The sequence below is a fragment of the Tympanuchus pallidicinctus genome, unplaced genomic scaffold (genome assembly GCF_026119805.1).
Source record: "Tympanuchus pallidicinctus isolate F22 unplaced genomic scaffold, pur_lepc_1.0 scaffold3, whole genome shotgun sequence".
NCBI classification, from domain to species: domain Eukaryota; kingdom Metazoa; phylum Chordata; class Aves; order Galliformes; family Phasianidae; genus Tympanuchus; species Tympanuchus pallidicinctus.
Window position 1 is genome coordinate 47,589,498 of NW_026294747.1, and position 12,643 is coordinate 47,602,140.

At 41.9% G+C, this 12,643-nt stretch overlaps 1 protein-coding gene across 5 annotated transcripts in view; it reads left to right on the plus strand.

The window, feature by feature from the left end:
* The window catches only part of EVL (Enah/Vasp-like), a 128,362-nt gene that overhangs the window by 50,364 nt on the left and 65,355 nt on the right, over nt 1–12,643 (plus strand). Inside the window, exon 1 of one of the 5 annotated variants that reach the window (XM_052693243.1) lies at nt 12,230–12,393. The exons of the other annotated variants lie outside the window; for them this stretch is intronic. Coding sequence (XP_052549203.1) covers nt 12,383–12,393 — 11 coding nt within the window. The 5' untranslated portion in view covers nt 12,230–12,382. Of the gene's footprint in view, nt 1–12,229; nt 12,394–12,643 lie in introns of those variants that run through there. 5 annotated transcript variants of the gene reach the window in all.

Consider the following 12,643-nt stretch of genomic DNA (forward strand, 5'->3'; position numbering starts at 1 on the left):
CAGCATCTTTGTATGTAGAGGAACGTCAGCCATTAGCCACGTAAAGAAGTCCTTTTGTTAAACTTGCTTTATTGTTAAGGTTTATTTTATCCTGTGACAACCCACAAAAGCTGATTTCAGAGTGGGGTATTTTTCTTTACTGCACAGAAAGTAATACAGATACCTTTCAGCTCTGTGCCTGAGATGCAAGCACAAACCACAGAGAAATATAGTGCTCCCCCTTAAAAGCATTCTGTGTTAACCGATGCAAAACAAAATTGCCATGATCTTCCTCACTCACATAGGCTACTGGAGGCAGCAGTTTGGTTTTGCCTTTTCTGATTTGTTTTTAAGTAGAATTTAGCATAATTTCCATAATGCTAAATTTAAGACTTAGAAAGCAGTGTTGCCCATCTTAAATGGCTGAAAAATGTGATTGCTGTTTATAGTTCATCCCTTTGGTTTTTCTGATAATGTCTTTGACTGCTCCTCTTGCAATGCACTACACATCTTGCTAACTGAAATTGCAAGTGCCATTATGGGAATAGACTGAAAATCGTTTTAAACTAGACACTGGTGTTAGCATGTGAGTATTTTCAATTTTTGTGATTTTGGTTCTTGGTTGTTATGTATTTGGTGAGCCTCTGGTGGAAATTCCTAGGTTTCAGAAATGAAGGGCTCTTCCTTAGAGTAAGTAATAGTTAAGTGAGCTAACCCAGGCACGACCCGCTGTGTGCTCTTTAATCCCACTGGCTGCCACATGGAAGGAGAGGGCCAGCAGTCAGCAGGAGGCCACGACTGTCTTTCCGCCTTAAGGAAAAGCACTTTGAAGAACAGACCAGGACAGCCTGACAGTGCAAGGCTTGGGTTTGGTTTCTTGAGCTTCTTCTTTCCTGCCCTTTTTCCCCTTCCCTACAAAGATAAATGTCCCCAGGTAGGTCAGGGTGGGTGCTGGTAGCTTCTTGCTGATGACATATGCATGTTTGAATCCGCTCATTCACCTGTACCCTAGAGCATTCCTGGAGCACATATGGAGCACCAAGGCTAATAAATTGTCATTGCTCCTCTGACCTGTCCTGAGCCATGTGTGCCCAAGGCCTTGTAAAGAATTGCTACCAGTGGTCACCTCTTGCTTGTCTGGGGCTGCCTGCTCCTATAAGCTGCCTCTGGACATCAGTCCCAATGGGGCAGGTCGGGATGTGCTGCTTTCTCCACACGAGGATGGTGAGGAAGGGCCTGCCTGCCAAAAGCATGCTCAAGTGCTTTGCCTCTCCCAGGGGGTGTCTGGGAAAGCAAACCAGCTCATGAACACCCCTGCAAGGTGCACAAACATGGTTCTTTACTAGTGGAGGACAGGCTCATCCCTCTTTACACACACTGGAGAGGTGAAGGTCCTGCAGACAGGAAGTTTCCAATTTTTGGAGAAGCCGTGCTTTACTGCCATGGTTTTTTTGTTTGTTTTGTTGTTGTTGTTTGTTTTAAACGTTTTCTCAGTGACTGTCACTCTACAGAAGATTAAGGCTGTTTATTCCCCCAGACAGAAGCTGCATTTGCAGATTTGCATTGCCCTTCTCTGAAGAGACAGTGTTGCTTCTGCCAAATTAGCTGCAGCAGATCTATGACCTACAGGCTGCTCTCCAGTAGGCTGGAATTAAACCATCCAACATGCTTCCAGCATAAATATTGCTTCTATAAAGAAGCTAGACTTGTAAGAATAAGTCTCCCTTGGATTTTCCTTAGAAATCCCAGGTTTACTACAAAAAAATGAGTGGAAAAACAACAAAATTAGGCTTAATTTGTTATTTTTATTGCAGGACATGCCATCAATTGGTGTCTTTCAGTTAAGTTTTTTACCTCTTATTGAATTTAAGTGGAAGAATTTAGGAATATTATCTCATTATTTTTTCCACCATAAGAATGTTCTTTCATGTGCACACACACACAAAAAAACCCTGTAAATGAGATCAAATAATTGTTGGCTATTTTGTCTTATGTGAAGGACATGCAAGATGTAACCAGTTCCTTAGTTTACATAAGCATTTTTGTTTGTATTGACGTGGTTATAGGGAGAGCCCATGGGCTGTTCTGGCTCTTGGCTGATGTTTGCTCCTTGAGCCCAGCTGGGTTGGCTCTGCTGTTTTGGAAATCAGTCTGCACAGCTTACATTGAAGTCTGTGATGTCATCTGCTCTGCTGTACCATGATTATTTCCCTGGATATTTTCAGAAGGAAGCATGTCTCTCTTCCTACAGTGCAGGCACCGACACCGCTCCATGCCACGCATCCCAGGGCACAGCACACTGCACACTGTGTTGCCCTTACTGTTAATGAACTGGATGCTCATTAGAGCTTCACGGTGATAAGCTGCCACAGTTTTGCCACTAACACTAGTCTGGTACCAAGAAACTAACTTTACCTTAAGCAAAGGTATGTCAAAACTGAATGGAACTTATGATATCTGAAGGTGATGATATAATTGTGAAAGTTTATAAATGTACAGATGAAGAAAATGAAGGAAAACACAGATTTACAACCCCTCTTCCCCCATACTGTCCTATCACTCAGCCAGCCCTGTGTGCAGTCTGTGTGGTGTTGTGGCTGATACAGAGCACTCTGCCCATGACACCTCACTGCTTCCATAGCTCTCCCAGCCCAGCAGAGCTCCCTTGCTTCCCCCCCCAAGGGTTTTCTTTGTTTAAATTTACAACCCCATCTTTCCTGAACCTCGTGCTCATCTGATGGCTTTGTAGTTCACTCAGCAGCAGCTAGCAAAGCAAGCATGGAGATCCCATAGGTTCCATGTTCATTGTGTGCACACCTACTGCTACATGAGCCATATTATTGTTTCGGGGGCTTTTTGGTAAATACTTAAATGCTGTTAGAATCCAGAGTCACAGCTGGGTCGCAGTGAGCATGGAGTGCAGGTGAGTGAGGGTGCCTGCCTCAGGTGAAGAGGGAGCCTACAGAGAAAGCAAGGCATAGAAAACATCATGGATCAGCAAGTTATGTTCTTATTCTCATTTTTTAAATGGTGCGAACTTAACTCTAAGAGGCAGTGAAAGCAAGAGACAGAGCAATGAGGCACATGGTACATCCATTAATAGCTGTTGTATTTTTCTATTTCTTATTCCTGGGGAAGTAGGGAGGAGTTGTTTAAATGCTGCTGAAACCAACTTTTCTCTGTCTTTTTAATAATATTTCTGGGATGTGTTGCTTGGTTAATAAGGGGCCAGCAGTGCTGTGCAGGTGACTGCCAAGATCTGGAGCCATCTGGAGACAGCAAGAGGTAGTATGGTGGCATGTGGGAGATCCCTGCGGTCCTAAAGAGCCAAGTGTTCAGCAAGGACATGGGGGAGGGATAGTAAACAGCAAACAATAAAGAGTCCACTCACTGTGCAAGACCAAGGTGGGAGCTGAAGACCATTCCCTGCACAGGCTATGAAACCTCAGAGCAAGCAGGGAGTTTTGTTTTCACATATTATGTCTTCCGTAGGAGCATTCCTCAAATCCACGGTCTGATTTCCAGCTGTGGTTGCATTATTAAGTAAATAAGGACCATTGTCTGGGTGTTGGAAGCCAGTCATCCTAAGCAGAAAGAGATGAGACAAGAAAGAAAAGCAGAAATATTGAAGAGAAAAGGCTCATGGTAAAAATGCAGCCAGCACCTAGAAAAATGGTTCTTTGAAACTAATGCTCCCTAACCCAGTTCCACTGCCTGTCACGGGAATGCAGGCTGGATTTGAAAAAGGGTCTCAGAGGTCAGTGTTTCATCCGTTAAGCTGTAACTGCCTAACCAGAGTATGCAGCCCCAGAGACAATTCAGCACTCTGATTTGTATGCTGTTGTTGCTGCAGGAGGTGGTTTCAGCAGAGCAAACAGTGCAATGACGCTGCCCATCTGATAACACCCTGATCAGAAAGTTTGTGTGGAGAGCTCCTGTGAGAGCTGGCTGCATGGGCCTTGGGTTTGGTAAGCTCTTCAGGGTGCAGAGAGAACCCAATGTGGATGTAGCAGCAAAGATATTTGTGAAACTTTCTCCATCCCCTGCATGCTGCTCTCCTTTTTGCAGTGTGTCGACTTGTGAGTGATTTTCAGTTCACTTTTTGAGTTTTTTTTTTTTTTTTCCAAAGCGTGGTGTCAGTTATGCAAAACAATGGTTCTGAATGTGCTGTTATGATAAAAGCAATGTGCTATTGCAAAGAGCACATCTCAGTACCACAGACTGTGTCACACTCTCGCACAATGGCTCAAGGGCTAAAGCGCTGTGTCGAACTTTGGGTGGGAGAGGTTAGCTTTTGACAAGCCTGGCTGGAGTACTGACAAACAGGCTACGTGCTTTAGTCAGTAAAAAATACCAGAGAACTATAAAATTAGACTCCTGAGGAAAAAAAAAAAAGAGTGTAATTCCTGACATGAGGGAGAGCACAAGGCAGGGAACACAGGAGCTATAAAGAACTTTCACCCTGATGGTCTGTCACTGTGTTTGCTGCCATTTACCAAGTGTGGATTTGAAGTCAAAGGAATTTATATGATCTTGTTTACAGCTCAGCACCACAGAGTAGCTGAGTCTTTTATTTCTCAAGGCTATTCAAAGTGGTTTTTTGTTTTGTTTTTTTTTAATTCTACTTAAGGTTAACTTGAGGAACGTTTATTTCATCCCTCTCCTTTTAAATTGCAATAGCTTTCAGATTGACAGAAAGACTTTAAATTTCTCATGTGCAATTTTGGAAATTTAACTGAAAATTAGCCTTAGATCTTTGATTTTTTTTTTTTTTTTTTTTTTTTCTTGAGCAGCTTTCCAGTCATGATACATTTCACTCTGTAGCTTTGTAGGCACACATGGCAGCAGAGCATCCATATTCTTTCCACCTTTTTCATCTCTTGTAGAAGTTCTTACAGCGATCCCTTACTTAGCAGGATGCTGAGATAGCTTTGCATGACTTGAAACCTGCTCCATCCTTCCTAATGCTGATGGAAAAACTCATGTTAATAATTTCACTGTAGCTTTGTAGAAACAAAGGATGCTGCTTCACCAGATCTTGGCATTTTACTAAAGCTGTTTCCTCTGGGCCTCAGAGCAAGGATCCATGTTCACTACTCTAGAAGACACAGATGTTTTCAAAGTAAGGTGTTTGCACCCCAGGATCTGCACGAAACAATGCATAGCTATGGGAAGAAAAGTTGAGAACTTAAGTAGTATATGTATGTAGTTTATAAAAAATATGTATCTTAGTAGTAGTGTGTGCTCAGAAGCTTCTTAGTAATAGTGCGTGCAGCTGAGTGTGGAGAGCACTATTCTAGTGACATTTTAACTTGTTAACTCTCAATAGGAAAAACTGTGGAAGAATCTTTGTCAGCACTAATTTGTGAAAATTGTCCTAAACCATAGGAACTCCTCCATGCTGTGAACACAGATAACTTCATGACGATTTGAAAGCCTGCAAGATTGAGGATGATCATTCTTCATGATCCAAATGCATCCTCTGTGGTATCTTTCCAACTTTTTTGCACCTTGAGGTTTTGTTACAGAGGATTGCTTTCATAAGATTTAACAAAATCAGTAACAGGGTACATGTAGCCAAAACGCTTAAATTTACTGCCTGAAGTGCTTTCATTAGGTTAATCTTGGATACTATTACATATAAACATCCATTGTGAGAAATGATGTAAGGGTGGTTATTAGGAGAAGCGGAGTAAAAATCATGGGAGGGCAAGAATACTTCTGCCATTATTGGAAATAGACTCTGATATCCTCTTCAGTATCTTTTGCACTGCAAATAACGTGCAGCTTTGATTTAGAAAAATACACAGTCATCTTGCAAAATCTCAGATGTTGCATGCAGAGGAATCTGGTGCACAAATGTGTTCAGGGATCCTGTTTCAATTTTGGCACTCATCAAGTATTTTTATCTGCCAGGGAAAGGGGACAAATCTTTGCCAAGTAGTAATGGAAGGAGGGAAGGAGTTGGGAAGAGAGGAAGAAGGAAGGGGCTGCCAGGATGATTTTTGGATTTGTCAAGCATTGTTAGTAGTTTTGGACAAAGGATTTGCTTGCAGAATATCTCTATTCACTAGTTCTCCTTCAGTTTATTTTTGCTAAAAATAATATGAAAATTGTTCTTACTGTGAAATTCAGAAAAAAAACACTGATTCCAGCAGGAAATACACAGATACTTCAGTACAGTTCATTGACATTGGTGTTGGTTTATATCCACCTTAAAGAGGGTTGTGCCTTTCCTAGGGTGAAAAACTACAAATGCTCAGGCCTGTAATGTTGACTTTTTATCAAAATGAGGAAATTAGTCTAAATACGTACCATGATGCAGTTTGGCAGACTGTTGTTTGTGCCTAGGCATAATATATTGTTCTGCCTAGCTGAAGGACGTCTGAAAACACTGAGCCCATTTTCATTGCCCTCTGATATCAGTGCAGGCATCGGATTGGCTTCAACAGTCCAGTATCATTTACTTTGTTTTATTGCCTGACCTACGACACAGATGATAAAAAAAAGATGTTTGTGCTGCTGCTGAAATTACTAACATGAGTTTTTGTATCAGCATTAGGGAGGATGGAGCAGGTTTCACGTCATGCAAAGCTATCTCAGCATCCTGCTAAGAAAGGGATCGCTGTAAGAACTTCTAGAAGAGATGAAAAAGGTGGAAGGAATACGGATGCTCTGCTGCCATGTGTGCCTACCCTTCAAAGCATTACATAGGAAAGAAAGATTAGAAAGATTTGGTGGGCTGGCATGGCACTGCTGCAAGTGCCTTTTTCAGCCTTCACTTCCTTATGTCTGTGAGACGATTGCTATTTCCAGCCAGCCCTATTCTGAGCAGCGTAAATAACAGAAACAAGCCTAGAAGCAAGGCCACACATTCTTCAGCTTGATGTTGCTTCACCAAGTGGGAATAGCACCGAATAGCAGAGAAGGTTGGTATGAGAAAGGAGCAAATGCAAATTTTGAGCGAGAAGCTGCTAATCTCTTTTCGAGACTGTTGTAAAGTTGGTATTTTCTGCTTTAAGACCTAAGCCCAAAAATTTATATGATCTCCCCAGAAATTGGGAACTATGAAAAAGAATGTATGCAGTTCACATGATCACTGATTAGCTCTGCTGAAACCTCTTGTAATAAACGATTTACTAAAGTGAAAGGAAAAGTGCAAGCTGAAAGTGAAAACATCTGCTGTGTAGCCAATTTTGGGAGGCAGCATATGCCTGTTGACATAAATATGGGATTGTTTTCAGCTGACTTCTAGTAAGTTTATATTGATACTCAGACCACTGCTAATGGCTTTTCAGATCAAGGCCATTGCTTTGCTTTAAAATAACAAAGTTACATAGAAAAGCTGGATGCACCTCTTGAAATCAGCAGGACAGAGTGGGTTAAAATAGCCTGTGCTCTTTAATTCATAGGTTCTGTTTGGAAAAGGCAGGAAGGAGATGCCCATGCTGCTGGCTGCAGGGGATTGCTGATGTGGGAGGGGTGAAGGACATGGTCCTCCACGCCACTGGCAGACATGACACAGCGTGGAAATGTTTGTTCAGTAAGGACTGTAAAATGTCACAGGCACTCAAGACCCTCGAGTACTTTCATATTTTAAGTGGAGCTTTTTTTCTGGCAAACTTTGATCATATTAGATAAATTTCCCATGATATCCTAACGCTCCATTTGTTATAAATGTGCTGATTTGCGGATGTTCAATTAGCTGACTCAGGCAAAAAAAAGCACTATGGGTATCCTGTGTATGAAGTGGCAGTTTATTTCTCTCCATATGGTCTATATAACTTGTTCCATGCCGCTTAACGTGGGGTCTGGGCTCACTGCCCATTGCTCATCACAGTTTATAGAGAAGAAAATTGAAGGCAGCCACAGAGTTAATGCTTTCCAATACGGTTATTCCTTAATGCAATACTTTGGCTGTGCACATCAGGCCAAATAGGAGGTCCCCTTGCAAGCAGGTGAGTCCAGAGATCTTCCTCTTCAGAGCAGTGGGGAGGAGGGGAAATTATCTTAGATAAGGTCACTGTGGGAACAAGTCAAGGTTGTCCTAGAAAGAAGAAATACGACGCCCAAAATCTGATATAACATGGGTCCTTTAAAGGACTGGATAGTGTTTGTGGTTTTTTTGCTTTGTTTGTTTGTTTGTGGTTTTTGTAGATCTTCTTCCTTCTTTTTTCCACTGCCATATGTTTATTTGTCACTGCTTGAATGGATCTTTATCAAATGGTTAGGCTGAGCACATGGCAAAACTTCTTTGGACCTCAGCAGTGATGGAATTACATCCTAAATCAGTAGTCTCTAAAAGACTCTCATTAATTAAAAAAAAAAAAAAAAAAAACCACCAAAAAACATTCAGTGCAATTGCTTGCCAGCACCTTACCTCATTGCACGTTTTTAACCCCTGTAATACTAAATAACTATATTCTGCTTTCCTCTTTAGTATTTCTTCCCATCCTTCAGAATGAGGATAGAGCAGGAAAGTAGAAATGTTAGAGATCAGCAGCATGTGTTGACACAAAGAGTTAAACTTTCTGAGGACAAGGCTTTTTTTTTTTGTCTCATCAGCATGTTCAGCGGTTGCAAATCTCAGTGTATGAGGAAATGTCATACATTCAAGGACTATTAACAGCTGTGAAATTAGTTTTGCAAATCACTATATAACTGCATATTTTTACATGCTGTTATTTAGGATTTCTGCCTATATGCATACAGTCTTCTTGTGCTTGATGAAATTTGGGTGTGCAGTTTCAGTGAATTTTCAGATTTCTTAATCGTGAACTTATTAAATGAAATGACATTGCCATATGAAGATTTTGATTTTTTTGCATTGTAATAAACTGCCTTTTTGGAGTAGCACTGAAGTAAAAATAAGAGAGATAAATTTCTGAAATGTTATTTGGAAGGTGTGAAATACATATTCATTTAGAAAAAGTATTTTCTTCATATCTGCCTACAAATGGCTTTTAGTTATAGTTCTATTTTTGGATTATGACTCTAATAGGCTTTCTAGAATATACAGCCAAGCACAACACGTTTTACAGTGCATCTTCTTTTCATTCTTAAAAGACCAGCTGGGTTTTGTATTTGGATGTGAGCCTGAGCTTGAGACTGAAAGTCTCACCTTTCTGGGTTTGCACTGCAGCTCCAAGAACTGGAAATACATAACGCTATTGTGACATACCAATAATGGCACATTTGGTAATGCAGCTCTCCAGAAGAAAGCAACCCAGACGTCTTTGGAATATGAAAGCCAGCAGATGTGCTTCTCAAAAGCCTATGGGAATATTCACATAATTGCAGCTAAAGCCTCGCTTCTATGTTCGGAAATCTTGCTCTTCTCACCCAGATCTCAACACGTGACTGAAATAATCTGTTTACCCGGCATTCAGTTCTTTGTGAGGACTGGACAGAAACCAGCTAACGGGTCTTATTCTGTAATTTGTTCCAGAGTGCTGTTTCCTTCTAAGCGCTCGCTAGTCCGAGGCATTTTAGCAATGCAGGAGAGTGATTAGAGGCACTTCTGCTGGAATGCATGCCGTAGTGCTTAATGAAATTAGTTTGGCTTGTGACAGGGTACTGTGGGGCAGAGCTGAGTCTTGTCATGCTCACTGTCACTGCTTCCTGGCATGTCTTCGGAGATGGCAGCAGTGTCCCAGCTGCTGTGGTATGAGTGGGTGGGGAGAGCTGGTTGTTTTCAGGTGTGCTCAATTGTACTTGTGATCTGAAGAACCAAATCTTTGAGTGTCAATTATGCTGGCTCAGGAGCAAGCAGATGTTATTGTATTAGGTGAAAAGAGAGTTATTTTTGCTTGGTTCAACATGAAACCTGTTCGGACAACTAAGTACTGTGTCCCTGCCAAAAATCAGTGACTGTATCTATCCCAGACACATCAAAGAGAAATAAAAAAAGTTTCTCAGAGATTTATTTAGCCTAGCATCCTATACTTGTGTGCCTAGAAGAATGGAGCCAGTCTGGTCAATTGGTTTAGCAGTTTGAGACCACAGTGATTTGGAGATGGACTTTTCAGGTAATATCATAGAATCACAGCATGGCTGAGGTTGGCAGGATCCATCTGGTCTGATCCCTGCTCAAGCAGGGACTCCAAGAGCATTAGCCTTCTTAGCAGCACATTGCTGACTTGGTCCCCTCTAGGACCTCCAGGTACTTTTCTGCAGAGCTGCCTTCCTGCTGGGTGCCTCCCAATAGGTGCTGGTGCCTGGGGTTGTTCTTTCCTACATTCAGGATTCTGCACTTCTCCTTGTTGGACTTTTTTTCTAACACACGCAGTTGAGTTTGTTTGTGTAAACAGTACTTGACAGTAATAGTCTAAGCAATGAATGAGCTGTACAGAGGAAGTGGCACTTGACTCCAAGTAAAGCCAAGTTTTAAAGTCATGAAAAGTGGGATGTGTGAATGAGAGGGCGCTTTGCTCACCAAACAGCTAGATCTCAAAGGAGAAAGGCATAGTATTAGGTAAATGGCAGCCAAACTGAAGTATCAGGAAAGCAGTAATAAAATGTTTTGTTAAGCAGAAAAATACATTAAAAAACAACAATGACAACAAAACAAAGAAAAAAAATGAAGAAAGCTTTGTTTGTATGTCAGAGAACTTTCTTGTTCCACTGCAACATTCCTAAGTCAGATGAAAACTAAACTGCACTCCTTGGTGCTTGGCAGGTGCTGAGTCTGAGCCCTGAGTGCTGGCTCCTGGAGAAAGAAAGGCCCAAAGTCCCACACAGTTGCCTCTGCCTTCCAGCTCACCTTCAAAAGCTCTGCAGCCTGTGGTGTGCTAAGGAGACCAGGCTGCCATTGTCAGACTTGCATGCTCCCCATCATACAGGCATACAGACAAAGGCACCCAAGCAGTTAAGAAAGACATGACTTTGTGCAATGGTCGAGATCAGGGAGGTCATTTTTATGCATTGCACTTTCAGGAACTGGGTTCAAGTTAGGGAACACGTTCCTTCCCTGTTTGTGTAACCTTCCCATTTGTGTAATGCTGCAGTTACACAGCTGGCTGTGAACCATCTGTCCCCCCTCACGCTGACCTGCATTGCACAAATGACAACATGTCTAACATCATCAGAGGAGAATTATTTTCTTGAGAAATGTATGTTAAAAAATGAAGTTTTTTAACACTGCAAAAAGCAGTGTTAATTCCTCTCTGAATGGTAATAACCAACTTTTTTATCCTCTTGTCTTCTGGCTTGCCTGTGTTTCCCTTCTTTTCTGCTTAGACCTCCAGGCAGAGGTGCTTGTGATGGCACCTGGACTTAGGAGAAGCAGTTGTGAGCCCAGAAAACCCAATGTTTTACTTCTGCAGATGTTTGCATTTTTTATTTGCACTGTGTGTGTTTGTGCAGTCACAGATATCAGCTGACAGCATTTACACACATTAGAAGAATGTCTGAGGACACTGACAAAAAGCAGAAGGCAAAATCAAGGGGAAAGGGGGAAAAAACTCTATCGTTTTCTTATTTATAGCAAGAACATACCATATAGTTCTCCCTGCTGTTTGCCTTGCACTAGTTCTCCCTCTGCTGTTATCATGTCATGCCAGAGCACACCCATAGCCTAAATCCAAGCTGAAAGACAGGGGAGCATTTGCTGCGTATCCATGTTTACTGCTTTTCCAAAGCAAGGAATGAGGAGAAAAAGGAAGCCAGGAAGAAGAATGTGCCTCAAATTACTGCCACCTCTGAGAGGCAGCCCATCAGAATTGCTGCAGCCTTACACTGGGAGAGGCACACTGAATTATTGACTTACAGGAAGGCACGCAGTGCTTACATACCCCTTGGAGTAGATTTGTTCTTATTTCTAATGTTGGATACTTCTCCAATATTTGGAGATTTCTCCTTCTGTAGGGTAGTTATTAGCCCATGCCAATTCCAGCTGGCAGGGAGGGCCAGGATGGCGGCAGCCAGGGGGCCCTGGGTTTGGTTCTGTACCATGCCTCCATTCCTGCTGTAAATGGATAACAGCAGTTTGTCTGGGTCTTAGGTTTGTTTGCTTTTTTTCTTTTTCTTGGAGAGCAAACCTGTGCCTTGAGAAAATAATGAAACGTTTTTAATTGCCCTGCCACCAATGAGGGAAGAGTGATGCATCTAATCTTAATCTATATTGTTTGGACTTTTGTTCAATAAATCAGCTGAAAGAAATAGTATTTTTTTTTTTCTTTTAAGTCCCTTCCCTGCCAAGCAAGCGTTACTTCCTGCCTGCCCTTTTGCTCTCTTCGTAACGCTTCCCTTTCCTGTTTTTGTAATAAGACTTCACACAGACTCAGGTTGTCTTCCTGCCAAATCTGTGTTCAGCTTTGTAATCTGGTGAAATATCCTATTTGGGTGTAAACACACGTGCCAGAATTGAGCATCTATTCTTCCAGGAATAACCAGGTCTTCCTCAATGGCGGGCACGTAAGTACCTGGGCATCGTGCTCTGAATGGCAGTAAGTTCGCTGTCAGTTAGTAGGGTTAGATGGAAAATGTGTGTCATTAGAGATGCAGGAGGTCTGCATTGTGGTTTTAGCTTTGTGGGGTAATTTATAGTTTTATACAGTGGTTATATGTTCATATGGCAATGCTATGTGCATATACAGCTGCTGGCAGTGAGGGAGAGGCTGGAACAGCTGAGCTGTACTCAGTCCCAGTGTGATGCTGGTGGCTC